This window comes from Carex rostrata, chromosome 21 (assembly GCF_964058835.1).
Source record: "Carex rostrata chromosome 21, lpCarRost1.2, whole genome shotgun sequence".
Lineage (NCBI taxonomy): Eukaryota > Viridiplantae > Streptophyta > Magnoliopsida > Poales > Cyperaceae > Carex > Carex rostrata.
Window position 1 is genome coordinate 6776118 of NC_135938.1, and position 20786 is coordinate 6796903.

The 20786-nt window shown below is 33.1% G+C and overlaps 2 protein-coding genes across 10 annotated transcripts; one reads left to right on the top strand and one right to left on the bottom strand.

Annotated features, from left to right (window-relative positions):
- The first annotated feature begins 821 nt into the window (after positions 1-821).
- On the top strand, positions 822-18753 carry LOC144573009 (uncharacterized). Of its 9 annotated transcripts, none has more exons than XM_078322665.1 (8): positions 10963-11223; positions 12697-12748; positions 12927-12991; positions 13557-13615; positions 13736-14097; positions 16040-16138; positions 17230-18341; positions 18431-18753. In XM_078322665.1, exons 6-8 carry the CDS (start codon positions 16097-16099, stop codon positions 18507-18509), a joined length of 1233 nt encoding a protein of 410 aa, XP_078178791.1. In that variant the 5' UTR covers positions 10963-11223; positions 12697-12748; positions 12927-12991; positions 13557-13615; positions 13736-14097; positions 16040-16096; the 3' UTR covers positions 18510-18753. The 9 variants fall into 9 exon arrangements, with proteins under 9 accessions (XP_078178799.1, XP_078178791.1, XP_078178792.1 ...); XM_078322666.1 differs by having other exon boundaries at positions 13741-14097; XM_078322672.1 differs by having other exon boundaries at positions 13557-14001.
- On the bottom strand, positions 2681-3381 carry LOC144573012 (uncharacterized). Its single transcript, XM_078322676.1, has 2 exons — positions 3040-3381; positions 2681-2871 (listed from the first exon to the last, which is right to left on the bottom strand). Exons 1-2 carry the CDS (start codon positions 3329-3331, stop codon positions 2711-2713), a joined length of 453 nt encoding a protein of 150 aa, XP_078178802.1. The 5' UTR covers positions 3332-3381; the 3' UTR covers positions 2681-2710.
- Positions 18754-20786: the final 2033 nt, after the last annotated feature.

Sequence of the window (20786 nt, forward strand, 5' to 3'; positions counted from 1 at the left end):
ACAGAGACATCTCTTTTTCTACGACTTCCTACTTATTCCAGTCTGGTTCATAAAAAGCTGAAGGTATTACATAACAAACTTAACGGGTTTGGTTCAAAATCTATTGAATTGATTTTAAATTAGAAATTTAAAATTATCGAAACCAATGCACTTTACGAGTAGACTGTTACAATTGAAAGTCGATAAAAACTGAATGTACTAATATTAACTTATAATTTTTTTTTATTGTTTCATTTTATATTATATGAGTAATGAGTTCGAAAATTAACAAAATTTGTATGTTAATGTATGACAGATGAATATTACATCATCTGCAAACGTAAATATGTACGATACTCATGTGAAATTAGTATATTAATATGAGAAAGGAAACCACTTCGACATAATATTTTTGTTAAATTAATAGTTTACATTTTAACTTGTAAAGAATTTTATTCAAACGGTCGATCTTGTTATGTGTTAAAGAGGAATGCTTGGGCAACAAAATTTAAAAAATTTGAAGTTAATTTGATACAATATTAATTGGGAAAAAGATCAACGAGCAAAATAATTCTGTGTTAAGAGGATTGTTTGAATTTCCCCAAACGGTCATATATTACAAATTTATGTTTGAATTTCCACAAACTGCCATATATAACGATATGCGACCATGCAAGGTTAAAATGATTAGATGGGTAAATCTCAAAGTGGATTGATTCGTGTATCTTTCAAAGTGTTATAATTGAACTTGTTTGTTTCTCAAATAGGTTAAGTCATCATTAGATCATTAGGAGTTACTGGTAAATTAATACATGAGGGTTAATTTCTAATAGTATTTGAGTTTAACACTGACTTTACTAAACTTTGAATTCAGATTTAAACGCATTGCTAGGAGCAAGAGGTTACTGGTGGTAAGGTGGAAGCTGCCGTGTTGATGAGGTCTTCTAGGAGGCTCACTGAAAATATCTCCAAACAGGTAAAGTTTATTGACATGCATTAATGTAGTATATGGTGGATTTATTATTTCGTATATGCTGCGTTATTAATTATTTGATTGTTTGTATAGAATTGAATTGCATGCCTCATATTTGAATTGTCCTGCATGTAGAATTAAATGCGTTAGGGCTTAGGGCTCATGTTTTTTTTTTTTATTGTTTTATAATCATGTTTAATTTTCACTCATGTAGAAAATGAATCAAAGCTTAGAATTTTGAATTATCTTCACTATGCAGCTAATATAATGAACCATTCTTATAGGTTTAAAGAGCATAAGGGTTTTCCTACGTGTATATAGCTAGATAGATATGACTATCTTTCAAATGGGAATTGGTACGAGGGATATTTGGAGAAGTCTAGTGAAACAAAGTATATGGAATTTACACTTTATAATAGTCACCAAAATGAAAAATATGGATTCGCCACTTTAAAATCATTGGACTATTGCTAGCCTAGATTCATGGTATTCAGAATCCTACATGTTTAGGTGAATTCGAATGAATAATAGAATATGGAAAACAAAACAAAAATGAAATAGAAGAAAAGATCAGTCATGCATATCGCGCTGTTGGATTTGATAAGAATATTTTGAAAATTTGAACTACAATATTCATTTTTTTATTATTGTGACTAAATTATTCCCGCTGCACTTGCTCTCCATTTGCATGTTTAAACTATTGTATCACATGGTAAGTTGTTGTGATCGATCATGTTTGTTATTTACTCGAATTCCTTTGAATATATTGAACAACAGTTTGCTATTTACTGATCATAATAGATGGTTGTTATTTCCAGTTTCCGCAGAGATTTGTTCAATCCTTTACCATGTTGTTCTAATCTGTGTAGGTACTGCAAAAATACATCAATGGTAAACTGGTAATAAATCCCAACTGACAAATACCTTCAGCCATTCATTTCTTATGTAGATTGGACAAGAATGACAAGTTTGTTGTTAATCCCTTTGTGAAGAATCTTCATACATGGAGGCAGCTCTGGACATGTTACAGTTGGTGATTTGGTGGTTGAATGCCAGGTAAAATCCATGAACTTTAGAAGTAATTTGTGTTAAATTTGATAGTCAAGCAGCCCGGCATATTGTATCCAATTTGGTGTTTCAATAAAGAACCCAATTCATTAAAGTGGATTGTCTTTTTATTCGTGAAAAAAAATCAAGCTAGAAAAATTGACACTCTATATGTGTCAATTTAGAAACAATTGGCAGACATACTCACGAAAGCAATAGACAAATCGCAATTCCTGAATATAATACACAAGTAGGATTTAATAGATTTATTTGATCACAACTTAGAGAGAGAGAGTTTTGAAGACTAGAAGGATGAGGGACCCATAGAATAAATTCTGCATTTCTGCTGTTCTAACCTTACTATGTATTGAAATCCAAAAAAAAAAAAACTTACTATATGTATAATCTGTGGTCTGTGGATATATCAGTATGGCATCTTTTAATTGCTGATAATTAAAAACTTATTCAACGGCTCATTAGCCACTGTAAATCTTATGGAGACAGCTTGTAATTTTTACTGATTTAGCCTTACTATGTATAGTGTGTTTATATAAGTATGGTATTTGTTAATTGCTGATAATTAGGGACCAGATTAGGAATTTATTCAACGGCTCATTAGCCACGTACAGAAGATCTTATATACACAGCTGGTAATTCAATGATCAAATATGAGAAATATAATCAATAAATAAATCTTTAATTCCAGAAAATCTACAATTTAGACCTCCTTTTACCCTTCTGATTTATATCGTTCTGCTTAATCTCCACTAATTTCTTCTCGAGACTTTCCTCCTTTTCGAGGTTTTCTTTCACGGGTTGCTCCTGCGACTTATTCTTGCTTAATTCTTTTTTCACAAACCTATACATATTACCTGTACCAAATTAAAAACACTTCTCTTTAACTTGATTCAAATAGAAAAGCAAAAATAGTGTTTTTTACTCAATATAGAAAGCTCTGCAATATCATAACTTAGATATAATTGCTCTAAATCATAGAAAAGGATTGTTTGAAAGAAAGAAGGAAATAGAAAAGGAATCACCAATAAAGGGGTTGGTGCCTTGTTCAATAGCGTGATCAGCAATTCTCAATCCAAACCGTCCGATCCTCTGCAATCCTTCCCGATCAGGCATCCTTTCCACCACCGCTTGGCTCGTCTCAACAGTGGCCTCCGAGGCGACTTTGGCGAGATCGCGAGTGTTCTTCAAAGCGCCGGTCAGGTCAGGCGCAGCGGCGCGCGCCTTCCCGAAGGCTCCTCCGACAATCGCTCGCGACCGCGTCACCGCACCGGAGATCGTCTCAGTAGCCGATCTGACGTAGTCCCATAACCCCATCTCTCTCTGTCGCGCGCGCGCCAACTCGCAGTGCAGTCCGTACTCAGAGTCGAGAGTTAAAAGGGAAAGGGGACAACGTGAGTATGCACCAGAGACTTTATACAGCGACTTCTCTTTTTCTACGACTTCCTACTTTTTATTTCAGTATGGTCCACTATAGATTTAAAATTCGAGAAATGGACAAAATGTCCGATCCCATTTTCTCCTCATTTTTTCCTCCTCATCTCTCTTTGTTTACTCCTGAAACTTTTTATTTGAAATGAAGGTTTAATACTATAGGAAACTTTGTGAACTAAGGAGTGAATATATTTTGTTGTATAATTTTATTTTTAATGTAGATCTTATAAATTAAAATTGATAACATAATATTAGCTAATATACAAAATATTTTTAACAAATGATTTCCTTTAACCGTCATTATAGAATATATATAAGTCTAAATATTTGTGTCAGTCAAACATATTTTTAAATTAATTTAATTGAAGTAAAATTTCCAAATAATTTTGAAATTTTCAAAATTTCAAACAAATATATAAGCTATACGCCTTTATATTTTACAATAAAATGACTACAAATTTTCAAATAATTTTCTAATTTTACAATCCCAAGCTTCTAACCTTCAAACACAAACACAATATTGAAGTGCTTATATTATGTAAAATTAAATGCTGTCATGGTTGGAGCCTGAAGGATAAAGAATGAGGAATTCAACTCTTGATTCTCAGTATATGTTAAACTAGTACGCTTTCTTCGTCTGTAGAAGACTTGTAACTCCGTCTATGCAGACTACCAGTATACAACTTAACTTTTTTTTTGAAGAAAAACAAGAGTCATACCCATATTTCATTAATGATTGTAGTTACAAAATAAAAATAAGCTTAAGACAGTTGAGAATAAAAAAAAAACTTGATAAATAGCAGTTACAAATAAAAAGGATGGAAAAACAACCCCAAAAATGAGAATCATAATGACTTTTCTTCATTACTTAATTTGGTGACTTGAACTTTGTTAGCTACTCTTCATGTATTCCTATTTGTACCAGTCCAATACAATTATTTTATTTCTCCACCTTTTAAAGGCATTGTGTTTGACTAACAAAAATATTTAGACTTATATATATTCTATAATGACGGTTAAAGGAAATAATTTGTTAAAAATATTGTGTATTACCTAATATTATATTGTCAATTTTAGCTTATAAGATCTACATTAAAAATAAAATTATACAATAAAATATAGCACTCCTAAGTTCACAAATTTCCATATAGTATTAACCCTCCATCTCAGATAAAAAGTTGGAGTAAATTACGAGAACTGAGAGGGAGGAAAAAGGGAGGGAAAATGGAGCTAAGGACATTTTGTTAATAATTTATGAGGAATGATATTTTGTTTGTTGGTTTGAAAAAAAAGAAAAAGACAAATTGTACATTTTCTCCTAACATTCTAAAGGAAACACCTAAACTGAAGAATGGCCTAGCCGTCAAATTCATATCACCGAGTTAACTCAAAATTTGAGTTTAGATCTGAACCGTCCGATCTGTTTTAGCACAAATATTAAAAGGACCCTGTGCATTTCACTCAAGCTATCCAACAATTTCTAGAGCCCAGTAACTGGCAAAGGTGATTTAGCTAGTCTATTCATTCAAGCTATGCATCAACATTTTTTTGTTTTATAGTAGGTAGTGATATGCATGCGGCAAATTTGGTCATTGACACTACATAAAGTCCAAAAGTTTGGTAACTGTGAACAATTTTAACTGTCTCAGTTTTTTTCTTTGGGTCTCAGTTTTGATTATATGTCAGAGTTCAAGTTTTGATTACGTTGAAAGGATAATTTATTAATAATTCATTGTATATATGACAAATCCTTACAAAGGTATGATGCAAATGAACCCACTATTCAAGTTGGTAACATATTCAGAAAAAAAAAATGGTACCAAATGCATAGCACATAAACCAGAGAAAATTTCCCCTGGTAAATCGCTACAGCACCAACAGAATTCACAATTTTACAATATGAGTTATTTTGTGAACAAATAAATGATTGTAGCTTTTAAAGAATTTACAAAGTAGCATGCAGATAATTTTATCCATGGATATTTGAAAAACACAACTCTGTTATACTAGTAATTAATACTGTAAAAATGACCTGACCCACCTAAAGATCATCTTAGCTGCTAGTTCATCCACATGCATGTGCATTCAAGTAAACCTGCATAGCAGAAAGAATTTTTTCGGATCTCAGCTAAAAGAGAAGATACTGGATATAAAGTAAGTTTGTGGAGAGACTTAACCAAAGCAGCCAAGCAGGTGTTGTTCACTACAATATAGTCCAGAAGAAATTGATCTGTACCCAACATGAACTGTTATGATTGCTGGTAAAATTAAGGTTTTGTGCCAAAAATAGTGAGTCTCTAAGAGTCTTGACAACATAAAGATGCATGTTAAGACATGATAGACCTTATTGCCGAATTTTTTATTAATAGGAAATATATATTTTTTAAATTGAACCATTAACTAAATATCCATATATATAAAAAGACGCCATAGTTATTTGCTTTGCTGCTTTTGTCCTGGCCTCCTGGGTAAATTTCCTGTGTAAAGTTTTTTTATATATTGAACGGATTCATAGCATCTTTGATATTTGGTTTTTTGGTCAAACTATGATCTTAATGTGATTTTATATTTTTATCTTTGGAAACAAGAGCTAATTAATACTGGTGCAAACTTTCCCGCAGATGCCTTCACCGAGAAAATATACTTTCAAAGCTTTAGATAGGTTGAACATCTCCCGAACCAATATTAATATTATATTAATTAAGTGCTTCTGGGGAAGGGGAGCGCATGTAAAAGGAATTATTGTGATTGAACATCTTATTTGGCACCTGCATGTCATATTAATTAATAGTTTATGGATTCCATCAATTGTTATCGTATTTAATCACAGTAACAGAGAAGATTTTAGAGGTAACATGACAGGTGCCAAAGAAGCTGCTGTATCACAATATAAGGGGAAAAAAGAGAGCATTGCAAGTAACAATTATTTAAGCAATATAGTACTCCTTGCAAATCACTTGCCATGAGAACTTAGTTAGTGTAGGAATTATTTTGTGATGCCAATAAAAGCATATTCATTCCTCATATTATTATAATTTCTAATCTGAGATAGTTTTTATTTCAATTTCACGAATGTACAAGAGTTTCTTATTAAGAAATCGTTTATAAATTTCATGTTGACCAAATTATTGGCCAAAGTTTCTTTAACCGCTGACGTGATCTTAATAGAAACTCTAATTTCAATTTCAGAAATGTGGAGGTTTATAAATTAAGATGGACTTAATTTCTATTTAGTAGTTAACAGTTATTTAGAAATCAATTTGAGTTGTTGGAATGGAGATGCTCTAAGACACTTAAAATGACAAAATATATATAAACATGTAATTCAAGTTACAGATACAATACATTATAATCGAACAATTAGTAAGTTTACATGTAGTAAAACTAGCAATAATTCCCGAGTTCCAGAGCTTCAAACAAGGATACTAATAATCACTTGAAATTATACGCAGACAACTAAACCGTACGCACGTTCAAAATACATCATCCTTGTATTAGTCAATAAATTCATTGTATCTATACACTACTATAAAAACATATTTATCATCGCCCCTTTATCATTGGATGTGCTTCCACACAGATGGTATACGTAACGAGTGGTAATATTGTAATTACTTTGAACTTTTTACCATCTGTTCGGCAAAAACAACGGATGGCGTTAATGGACCCCCTCCTTTTCCATCGATTAAATTTTACGAACAGTTAGTATTGAGCGACTCTTCAACATCGGTTTGGCTAAACAGACGTTGACAGCGAGGGAGTTACTTTTACCATCCGTTGTGTACATGATCAGTAGGTAATACAAAGTAATAACAACTCTTTAACATATTGAACTGATGATGCTTTGTAAATAATTAGAACCTCGAATTTAGTATACATTGTTGGGGTTTTTGACCATTCAAACCCATTGATTTAGCTTAAGGTGCGGAAAGAGTAAAACAAAATTTTTTACATCTACCTTAAGCTACGGATTAAATGAATCAGGAAGATTCATTTAATCCTATTTACAGATCTACTCCATAATTGATTTTCTAAAGCTTTAAATCTATTTATCAATTAAATAGATTAATATAACATGTTTATACCTTGTTTCCAAATCACAGTTGGAATGCAGACCGAGCGAGAAGAGCTACACCAGGGAAGGAATCGACTCAGAGTATCACACGTGTGATACCTCTATCGGTTATCCACCAGGACTAACCGGAGAGCGGTTTATTTCTTCTGCCAGAAATACTATAAACCGCGGAATTATGCAAAAACACTATTCACCGAAATAGGGACAGATTAAATATATTTAAGACTCCAAGTTATTCCGTTTCACTTAAAAGCAAAACAAGAAATACCGCAGAGTTTGCAAAAATATATTTTTCCGAATCTCGTAATAAACGAAACCGGGGAAGAGAGAAAAAACCGATTAATGAAGTAATCAGATTAACACGTGAATTAGTAAGTTTTCTCTCTACCCTCACCCCTCTATTTATAGTGTTTTGAGGAGGTTCACAAAAGACCGAAATACCCCTCAAAACAAATCTATTTACCAAAATACCTTGACACCTCATGCTTTAATATGTGAAATGACCAAAATACCCCTTCCACACTCTTCTCCATGCTTCTACACCCTAAGGTGTCATGCAAGGTGGCATAGGTGTGAAATGACCATTTTGCCCTTGGCCCATTAAGGCATGAATAGTAAAAGGCTTTGATTTTGGGCTTTGACTTTGAGCTTTTAATTTTAATTAAGGCTTTGATTATTTTTGGGCTTTTAAACCCATAATTCAAATCCATAATTAACAAATTAAAATCCAAATCAAATATATATAATTGTCATATACAATTATATTTCTTTTCGGTTGTTGTTCGGTAACTTTTATACAACGTAACGTGTACGTTTATAAATTAACCGTTGTTTCTGCTTGTCATTCTAAATGACATTTATAATTTAATTATATCACGTATAATTAATTATAACCATCTTAATATTAATTATAATCAATTTATAATTAATCAGTAAGATTCTCCGAGTAGCTCCTATATGGTGTAACCCAATAGGATCTGTGTTATGTTGGTAAACAGAGTTAAAACAGTTTTAACTTCTATAATCATGAGTGGTATCTGGCAACACATCATGACCATCCAATTACACAGATGATGCTGTACTGTACAATATCACGATCCAGTAAACTATTTACTTGTGTCTGTTCTTTTGTCTCATAGCTATCAGATCAGTTTCAAGGTAGATGTGTGTCATCCTTGCTAACTGAATCTTTTCTTGATCTTGAGTAGATTATCAAATATAATTACTCTTGTAATTATACCGCATGTAGATAATCTAACTCTACCAAGGGGCCCAGTGATGCTATAGCTCGTATAGAGATACGAGGGACAAATAGTATTCTTGGCAGACTATCACTTCCTCAGCTAAGCTATACATATGGAAATGCTACTGTTATGACTGCTTTTTACGGACAGCGGTGGATAACAATCACACATACACATTTCTCAGTGGGAACGATAAATACCTCATACTGTAGAACGTGACACTGAATTAAAACATAAATGACACGAACACAATTCTATTTAATGTCTCATTCGGGGTCTGTCAAATACCATGTTCCTAGAACATGTATCTATGTGATTAAAATGACATCTCGTGTCAAGTGGTTTGTAAAACTTAACCATCTTTTAATCCACATACTAACCTTATAGCGGTAATTAGTGTTCCTGCTAATTACCTTGGTCAGTGACCTTTTAAGAGTATATATCATCTATATTATGGAGTTTCACAATTTCAGTCATGAACTCGAAATGATCCATAAATGCAATAATACTCAAGGCAACAAAATGATATAAACATTCAATTCATGAACAAAGCTTTATGATAATTTATCGTATTATTGACTTCTAGATTATTACAAACTAACATACACTATCTGCTCTATATGTTGTCACTAGAAAGGCAGCTAATTTTTTTTCAAAAGTTTGATGCATCTAGTTTTGGCGTGAACAACTTACCATTTAAAATGTATAAATTAGAATAAAATTTCTATATAAAATGTAAACTTTTGGGACAAAGGCAGCTAATATTTTTTAGATTTTTTTTTTTGTAAAAATAAGGAATGAACTCAAAATGAAAAAAAAAAATCTCATTTAATAGAAACAATTAAGATATTACTATTTTTTAACTTTTCGTAATCAGCAGAGTACTAATATTTTCACAGATCTTAGCAAATTAATATATTAAGAAACTTAATTAGGAACAAACTGGTATAAAAAGAAATTACCTCAACATTAATATTGCTATTGTTATATTAAGTACGTAGATGTCCTGATTCACTAACAATTTAAATTTAAAAATGAAATTTCAGATTGAATATCAACTTTTTAATCAAACAATCAATCTTGTTTTGATTCTAGATACATACTTGCCACATAAAAATGTCCTAAGTTTATATTTTCTTTTTCTTTAAAACCTCTAATTTGATTGTCATATTATCATATATACGCCGGCGCCTCCTAATCGCTGCTCTTTTGTAACTTCAACTACGGCCAGCGTTCACATCTAAGCTATGGTTCCAACTTCCAATTAATTACATATGAGTTGGTCAAAAGAACTCTTCCCTTCTACTTTGTTTTATTTATTTCAAGCCCGTAAACTACATAACAGGCCCATTTACATTTTCCTAAAGAGTCCGTGAAGCCCACGCCTAAAAGGCCCATTTAATTTTCCTAAAGAGTTCGTGAAGCCCATGGTATCCGTCTATCTCGCGACTCTCCCTCTCTGATTTCAAGTATCAACGAAGCACAACGCGGCGCCTCTCCGCCGATGCTCTCGTGAGAGAACTAGGTTGTCATTTATCTCCTAAAAGCGGCGCCACCATCTCAAGAGAAAACCCCATGGTTTGTATGGGGTACTGGAAGATTAAAGAGCTCGACTGAAAGATTGGTTGAAGATTTGGTACTGAAGCGAAGGTCTTCATTTCAGCTGCCATTTCAGCTTTGGATCAATAATCCACCAGTAAAAGATCAAGCTTTCGATTTTGATCGGACAGTTGGGATCGAGTAATGGCATCATTCTCCCATTGCAATTATTGCTGTAGGTGTAGAACCATGGATGAAGTGCCTTGATCTGCTTGCGTGTATAGTATGTGACAATGAAGGTACTTCCATTTTAAAGGATTTGTTTACCTTGCCATATTAGCAGATATGCAAAATGAATCTATGCTGCCTCCCTTGTCAGATTTCACGGTCCGTACCAGTCCATTTGGTTTGAAAAGGGAATACTTTTACTTCCATAAGCAGTACAAGCACCTCAATGGAAATTTAAGACATTTGAATGTAAGGATGATTGGAGCTTTAGTGATATGTACCTCAAATTTGTTAGATTAAAGTTTCGTAAGAATTTAATAGAAGCAAATTCATGTACTGATGCCTATTGTTTTTATCCTTTTTTGCAGTTGTTATGTATATCCTCTATATAATATTTAATAGAAGCAAATTTCGTAAGAATTTAATAGAAGCAAATTCATGACATGAATCTGTGAAAGCAACTTAGCACAAAATCTCTTCAACATATCTAAAGGAAGCAAGATGTGAAAGTACCTTAGTGTAAAATACTTCAACCTATTAAAAGGAAGCGTGATGCATCACTGGGATGGCTATTAATCGGGTTGATGTATTTCTATTGGTTTGGTAAATAGAAGAGAAACATGTCAACTAGATGATGCCCTCGTTGGAGGAAGGCAGTATGACCTCTTTTGCTGGTTCTATGGAATTTGGTACATTTTTCTCCTTCATTCTCTTGGTTTTCTCAGTTTGAATTGAAATAACCATTAATGCAGAGGGACAAACTTGATTGTTGTTTGAATGCGGCAAACCTTATTTGAATTTGGATCTTGTAAGCTTTTGTCTTAATATCTTCTTACGTGAATTATGGTTTTACTCTTCCCTCTGTCTGTGTGTTTTGCTCCTGTAAGTTTTTGTTTAAACAAATGTTTTAGATGCCAATTGGAGTGAGGCTACGGTACTGTGCATAGTGCATATTGGTCCATACTATGTATCAATATATCTATTTTCAAAGTCCAAACAATCGATCTAAACCGTTCAACATGATCTCTATACGAAAATGTACTTGTAAGATCAAATTTTACATTAAAATTTTTTTTTTTTTTACTATTTCTTTAGATAGGTAGAAAATCACTTGATCAAAGATTCTAGATATATGCCAATTATTGATTGGCATTGGTTCTAGTGATTGCCTATCTAATTTTTTTTTACATACATGATTTTTTACTATTTTTTTGGCTTCTAGAATTTTTACTATTTTTTTTTACATTCTCGATTTTACATTCTAGTGATTTTCTACCTATCTAAAAAATAGTAAAAAAAATAAAAAAATGTAAAATTTAGTCAGCAAGTACATTTTCATGTGAAAATCATATTGAATAGTACTATTTGGACTCTGAAAATGAATATTAATCCGTAGTACGGACAAATATGCGCTATGCATAGTACCTTTGCCTCACTCTGTCAATTGATTGGCATTGCTTCTATTTGACTTCATCCTTTGTTTTTCTTGCCTTGGCTGGATTTTAAGCAAAACAAAAATAGTATTTTAATACCTATTTCTTCTTATACCGGTCGTTACCAGTAACTTATCTGAATCCGATTTACGCATCAGTAGGCTAATCTCATTTCTGTGAATTACTCACGATATTCGGTTTGCTGGATGAGATGAGATGTTAAGTATTTGAATACAGATTTCTCTTGATGAAGGGTTAATGTTGTGGTATTTTTCTAGAGATCTTCAATTCTATATTTATTCTTTCTATGGCTCATGGTTTAGAAAGATTTGTAACTTTTTGGACAGCTTTGTTCTCTTTAGTTGAGGGACCACTATGTTATAATATAGTATATTTCCAACTTTGTTTAATTTGTGTAAACTTGTGGTAATCTGGTAAAGCCTTTAGTAAGAAACTGGTTTGCCAAATTTGGAATTCCTTAATCCCTAACAAAGCCTTATTTACTCCCCAGGTAAGCTTCATAATGCAATTAAAGCTTAATTAGTTCCAATTGTTTCGCAACACTCAGATTGTGTTTCTTAATGGTCAAGTTGATCTCTAATAATCCAATTCCTCCAAATTTTTTCCTCTGTTATACAATTCAGCATAAATTAAGCCAAATAAAAGGGAAATTCTGCTCTTGGTATCAATTATCAATCTAAGGCTGTGAAATTGTTATATTTGTTTTAGTTTTCTATTGCTGCAGTAATGGAATATGATGCAATCGGCCATTACTAATTTGGTTCACCTTTTCTATTGAAAAGCTCATTTTCAGATCACTGATGCTGAATTAGGACACTTGTGAGACTGATACTAACATTGTTTTTTTTAATAAGAATTAAGTAATATGAAGTTAAGAAAGATTGCATATATAATTGCTGACTTTAATTTATTTTCATGCAACCTATTTGCACTAACAGATGGTCTTGTTACTTCTGTGATTTAAAAGGTAGTGGGCAGTTCTATTATACATCCAACTTTTATGGTACGTTTATTTGATGTCTAGATAAATATTGTAATTAAGATCATAGAAGTGTTCTTCATCATTTAGACGTCTATCATGTTAAATTTGAATGCTGTTTAGCCTTCCATAAAAAAATTTAATATTATTAGTGGTTCAATTTTAAGGGCTTTTTGATGGATGGCAAATCAAATTCAAATGGACTAAAATCTAATATACGTCCTATTGAAGGATGGATGCATGCTAGAAGTACCCAAATGTAGTAATCTTGAATATATTTAGTTCTTACAAATTCAAATAATGGTACAATACTGCAACTCTGCTATCGCAATACCAAGACCATGTTTAGGCCGAAAATGCTTTTGCACTGGTCCTTTGCCTAAATAAGTTAAGGCTGAGAAATTGTTAAGTTTTTGGTCCTGCTACATTGTTTTTTTTTGTCTGGCTGAAAAAGATATTGCATATTGCAATATTCCTAATGTTGATATTTATGATATAATTTGCAGACTAGAACTTATAAGTTAGATTTAGTATTTTAATATTTTCATTATACAGCATGTGCTATCATTTCTCTAACTCCCTCTGGCAGGTCTTTCATCTTCACCCATGGTGAAGTCAGTCAGTTGTGGTATAAATGCTGGCTTTCAGGTCTGTTTGAGATATATATGTGATTGGATTTCGGTTATTCCCATTCTCTTTTATGATGAATATAGAGCTTCTAGATATTTGCTCAAGTAAAGTTCAAGGCAATCAACTTTTCCTTCGCAGCTCAGCCCTTGAAATACTGACAATTATGGGGTTAGAGATGGACGATATTTGGAACTTCAATTTCATGTGACTTGAGGAGAATTTTGTATTGGCTTATGTATGGAACATCCTCTCTGTATTAGGAAAAGAAAACTATTAATGACTCAAAAAGAGAACGAATTAGTTGCAACTTATAATAGAATGAGAAAAAACCCTGACTGGAGCAATAAAGGAAAACTTTTCACCGTATGAGAAAAGCAAAGCATTCAGCAAATATGCTTCCACTGGCAAAGGCCCTAGGCGATGGGACCTAAACTTATTCCAATATAAACCATTGCTGTAAGAGGTTAAGATCTGATCGAAGTATTACGGCATCAATTCAGGTTCGATCATGAACTTCATTGAATTCTTTACTGTTTAATTGATGTTTCTTGATCATTTTTTTTTCCAAAAAAAACTTGGAATACTGAAATGAACGTAATGTATATGTTTGCTGTCCCAATGGAACCTTTTTATCACAGTTGATTGGTCTAGATCAGGGTTCTAAATAGCTAGCTGTAGCTTTTTTGGACCTTAAAAGCTATCGCGCTATAAACGCTATTTAGAACCTTGGTCTAGATTGGTGCCCAAAGTGATAAATAGTGATTGTTAATATTTGGGTTCATAAAAGGCATGGAGCCTTAAAACTAATGTGTCTCTTGCTCATCATTTTGTATTTTTCGAGGGTTCTTTGAGATTTTCAATTTAAGTACGATCGTTCTTGTTTCATTAAATTTTCATTTTTAATGGCTAACAAAATAGATTATGTAAAGCCAAAAGAGTAGGTGGGTACTATGCATAGCGCACATTGGTCCGTACTTTGGATCAGTATCTTCGTTTATAAAGTCTAAATAGTTGATCTGAACAGTTCAACATGAAAATGCACTTGTAGAAAATCACTTGATCTAAAGATTCTAGATAATTAAAAATAGTGATTTTCTACCTATCTAAAATATTAGTAAAAAAAATAAAAAATGAAATATTTGATCTACAAGTATTTTTCATATGTAATCATGTTGAACAGTTCAGATCGACTATTTAGACTTTGTAACGAAGATATTGATCCAAATTAGGGACCAATGTGCGCTATGCATAGTAGTACCATAGCCTCACTCAAACCAAAATATCATTTTGCAAACTTTAGTTTTAATTTAAATAAAGTACTACTTTATTTTTTTAAACGCAAGCACACAATTATTACATATTTTGTCCTACAAACAATCTTATTTACCTACTCAATATGCTACAACATAAACTTGGTCTATTTTAATTCACATACGCTACAATCCACTTATAAAAATCTTTCAACTAAACCCTAGGCATTTATTTTTCCTCTCTAAAACTCTAAACTAAAGAAAAAGAAGATGAGAGATCTTGATTATACAATTGCTTGAAAGTTCAATTAGGTAAATAAGCAATTTTCACTTTCTTTTTCTTGTTGATTATTATTTGTGAATTCCGGTTAAATCTTTCTTTCCTTATTTTTGGGATGCTCTTGGGTTTGAATCTATTAATTTTCTCTCTAAAAAATTAGACCAAATTGGGTATTTGTTCCCTTTGCTTCGTGTACTAAAATTGAGTAATTGCTCTTATAGATCTAGTGGCGGAACCACATTTAGACATAGAGGGAAACTTTCCGCACCTGCCCAAATATTTTTCAAAGTGCAACTCTAAATCTTTATTTATGAATATAAAATTTGTAAATACACTTGAATTTCAAAGTAATTAGGGAGTTATGCTTCTTTGCACAAAATATTTTGTAAATTATGCCTCTAAAACTATGCTTTTATACATAAAAAAAATACTTAATTTACAAAATAATTATAAATTTATGCCCCACCTTAGATTTATACATCAGTAGGACACGTTTTCCTTTCTAATTCTTTCAAGTTTCACTTATTTCTAATCTGAATGAATTCTTATTATCATCTATTGTTTCACTGTTAATTTACTTGGTATTGGATCTTTTTTTATAAATGGACTATATGAAAGTTCTTAGTATGAAAAATTATTTAGTTAATTGGTGGAAGTTTGCATTTGAAGGAAAATTTTGTCAATTTAATTGGAAAATTAATGATTATTTTTAATTGTCAAAATGATTAGATGGGTAAATCTCAAAGTGGATTGATTCGTGTATCTTTCAAAGTGTTATAATTGAACTTATTTGTTTCTCAAATAGGTTAAGTCATCATTTGATCATTAGGAGTTACTGGTAAATTAATACATGAGGGTTAATTTCTAATAGTATTTGAGTTTAACACTGACTTTACTAAACTTTGAATTCAGATTTAAACGCATTGCTAGGAGCAAGAGGTTACTGGTAAGGTGGAAGCTGCCGTGTTGATGAGGTCTTCTAGGAGGCTCACTGAAAATATCTCCAAACAGGTAAAGTTTATTTCTTAAGAGTTTATTGTCATACATTAATGTAGTATATGGTGGATTTATTATTTCGTATATGCTGCGTTATTAATTATTTGATTGTTTGTATAGAATTGAATTGCATGCCTCATATTTGAATTGTCCTGCATGTAGAATTAAATGCGTTAGGGCTTAGGGCTCATGTTTTTTTTTTATTGTTTTATAATCATGTTTAATTTTCACTCGTGTAGAAAATGAATCAAAGCTTAGAATTTTGAATTATCTTCACTATGCAGCTAATGAACCATTATTATAGGTTTAAAGAGCATAAGGGCTTTCCTACGTGTATATAGATATGACTATCCTTTAAATGGGAATTGGTACGAGGGATATTTGGAGAAGTCTAGTGAAACAAAGTATATGGAATTTACACTTTATAATAGTTACCAAAATGTAAAATATGGATTCGCCACTTTAAAATCATTGGACTATTGCTAGCCTAGATTCATGGTATTCAGAATCCTACATGTTTAGGTGAATTCGAATGAATAATAGAATATGGAAAACAAAAACAAAATGAAATAGAAGAAAAGATCAGTCATGCATATCGCGCTGTTGGATTTGATAAGAATATTTTGAAAATTTGAACTACAATTTTCATTTTTTTATTATTGTGACTAAATTATTCCCGCTGCACTTGCTCTCCGTTTGCATGTTTAAACTATTGTATCACATGGTAAGTTGTTGTGATCGATCATGTTTGTTATTTACTCGCTTTTATTGTGGGTAACGGGTATGGTTGCTTGTTGGATTATTCTAGAAAACGGGTTGAGATTGTTTGGGTGAGCTTCCACAAAGTTAGACCTTTCTACACCCGTTTATGATACACACTATTAGCCCAAACCTTCGAATTCCTTTGAATATATTGAACAACAGTTTGCTCATTTGAAATTGTCTTGTTATTTACCCATGAATTGTCAAATTATTGTACTTTTTCGAACACTTGTCATTTGAATCTTAATCTGTTGCTAAATTTGTATTACAAACTCATCTTTTCCTTCTTAATCTTTGCTGCCCAACATATAATCTTTCTGATTCATTTCATATTCTACATGCAGGTTGGTAACATGACACATATCTCTACTCTCTCTCTTGATCTTCTGAAGAACATTGCATTTCGACTCCTACCTGACCATATAAAAAACTACTTCCACTTTCGTGCTGTTTGCCGCGATTGGCGGTCTTGTACACCTGGTCCACAAGACCTAGCCTTTTGCTTTCGCCCGCTCAACTGGGTCATGGTGCCTCAAAATGCAACCCGTTCTAACTCCACCATCATTCGCCATTTTTCTCACCTGCCAACTGGCCGAGGAGCAGTACTCTCTCTCCCTGAGCTCACAACACACTCCATCCTTACTGACAGCGATGGCTTTCTTCTCCTAATAGACAAGAAAACAAAAGCTATTCGTTTGTATAACCCCTTTAATCGTTATCTCTCCGAGGATCTCCCCCTGATTTTAAAAAATGTGAAGGATGTAACCGCCTCCTCAAGCTCAGTTAATTTTATAACCCTAATCTCCCCTTCTACTTCGAGCCCGGGACGGCCCACTGTCATGCTTTCCTTTGGCATGGCCGATGGGGCAGCCTTTGCAAAACCCGGCGATAACTCTTGGTCGTTTCTTAAACTACCTTTTTATATCAGTGGGGCCTTGTTGTTGAAAGGCCAGTTTTATTTTGTGGATTCATGTGGGTCAATATGGGCAGTTGAGCCGGAGCATAAGCTGTTGACGTGTGTAATTCGTCAAGATGTGTGCACCAGATCCTGGGACATTGTAAAGTTTGGTAGAATTAATATATTGCTCCTTGAGTGGGGTCTAGTGGATAAACAAAGATCTCGTGTTTCGGGACCTCTACCTCGATTGAAGATCTTTATAATCGACCTTGATTATAAAGTTCTCATTCCATTGAGCAGTATAGGAGAAAATGCAATTTTTGTTGACCAAAACAAGCAGACTTTTTTGGTCCCTTCAAAGAACCCTTTGATCAAGGGTGATTCAATCTACTTCTGGTCAAATCGATTTCAGTCTATTGTGTATGATCTTGAAAGAAAGACGATTGAATGTAGTGGGCTAGAGATTGCAAATATCCGTCGTGAGATTTCCTCTCTTCTATATTATGGGCCTATCAACATTGACCTTCATATCTTTGACTACCATAAATACAGATTATGGTAAATTTTAATTAAATTGCTATTGTTTAGCTCTTTCTGATGTCTGTTTTAATATCTTTTCTAAGCATTATTCTCTCAACGAATTTCAGTTCCAAGTATCTAAAGGTGCTGGGAAATGTCTTGAGCAAATGGGAAAGAGATGGGTGGAAGCAGGCTTCTTCAAGTTAAAAAAATTCGTACTGGATGAATGTAATTTTTTTCCCCTTCCATCTTCAAAGAGAGGAAGTTAAAATTATTATGGAAGGGTAAAACATTTTGCTTTTTATGTGACTATTGTGCAAACTGTGATGCTGCAGTGAAGTTAAGTTTAGGTGATGGAATGTTCTAATTCAGTATGTAGTATATGGCATTGCCAGAAGTAGCTTAAAAACTGGTTATGGGGTTGTCTTGTTTAGAGCATAAACTCGTTTATGTATTATTATAAGTTATAATAAGGAATATGAATGCAGTACTGAGAACTTGGAGTTTTAAATTCGTTAATATATTAATAATTTATTGTAATCTATGAAAAGGTTATGATGCATTCTGAGGGAAGGTAAGAATTTAGTTCTTAAAAAATAATAACTCTTTTTGCTGATCAGCGACTTGATTGGCGCTGATCTTAGCACAGATCAGAGGGTGGAAATTATGCAGAACCACAGACCCTCAAGAAGGTTTATCAAGGGCTGAATAAAGATAAGAATTTAGTTATGTACGGTAATTTTCTTGAAAAAAATCGGTCTCTTGTCAGTGGAAATGAAAACAAGTGGCTTGCCATTGCCTTAAAAAATGTTTGACAGTTAAAATAATTTTATGTACCTCAGCTGCTGTTGTGGATAAACAGAAAATTTGTAAGCAGAAGTTTTTATTACCAATCTTGGGTCTTGTACCATTTGAATTCAATCAATCTAATCCCCTTGAAGGGCTCTTTTACTATTTTAGATGAAAAAAATGGTAAATTCTGGTGCTATACAAACAAAAGCTCATTACAATCACTTGCGACATACACACATCCGAGTTTATACAGTTTTTTACTGATATACGTACAACAGTTTGATCCTTTCTCGCTGGTAGAGGCTGGTGCAATATCAATAATAAGGATTATGAAAAAAAAATCAAAGAAACCTTTCACCAGAGAATTTCATCATGTGAATTCTGGGTGAACTGAAAACATGATAACAGCAATGAGATGAGTATCAGGATGGACAACGTCAAGGGTAGGTTCATAATGCATTCTCATATGATTGACTCCAATACTCGCGCCCCTTTTATACCTCCCGACGGGTAGATATGCTGAGCTTGTTCTCCCCCAGCTCGAAACATACTCCATCTTCTCTGTAACAGATGGCCTCCTTATTTTGGTTCATAAGAAAACAGGCGTCATGCGCATATTCAATCCATTAACCCGTTGTATGTCTGCCGATCTCCCACTAACCTTAGAAATCACAAAGATACCATTCTATGCAGTTACCGCTGTTGCCCCTTCGAGGTCGACAGTTGAACAGCCAACTCTCATGGTTGCCTTGGACATTGATAATATTGTATACTTTGCGAAACCCGGTGAAGAGGCTTCAGTGAAGATACAATTACAGTATTGTATTACAAGCGCACTGTTCTTCAAAGATCAATTTTATTGCACAGACGTACATGGCTCTATATGGAAAATTGACCCAGATCAAAAGTCGGTGAACTGTGTGTTTTATCAGGATATTGGCAGCAGATGCTGGGACCTTGTGGAATCCAGAACAGGAATGCTCCTTGTTGATTTATGTCCGATATTGGAAGGAATGTGCAATAATGCTTTTGGAAAATTCAATGTCTTCACGGTTGACTTGAATGCTAATACAATCATTCCGATATTGGAAGGAATGTGCAATAATGCTTGTGGAAAATTCAATGTCTTCAAGGTTGACTTGAATGCTAATACAGTCATTCCGGCGAATGATATCGGAAATTGCACAATTTTTGTTGGAGACAGGCAGCAAGCTCTTTTGGTAACTCCCACGAAAATTTCCATTAAGCGCAACTCGATCTACTTTTGCTGTGTACCTAGTTTTATCTAGGAAATAAATCTGCTACGATCCCTTAGGATGGTAGGGTCCCTACAATTTTAGATCTAAACTTTCATTTGTTTTGAGATTCGTGCATAAAAAAACAACTTCTATAGAGATTCGTACAATCCGAAAAATGAAAGATGGATTTGGAATTGTAGGGACCCTACTACAATCCTAAGGGATTGTAGCAGATTTATTTCCTTTTATCTATCACCTAAGGATAAGAGTACTGAGTCTACTGAGCACCTTCACAAAGTTTATTGTTTTAATATCATGATGAACCTAGGACATTGGGTTTATTTGTTTGATCTGTAATCTATTAGTTTTCCTAGCTAGTTCATTTTATATTTTGTTTTAGTTTTTTCATTGTAAGTTTCCTAGTAATTTTGCTCCTAATTAAATATATGCATGT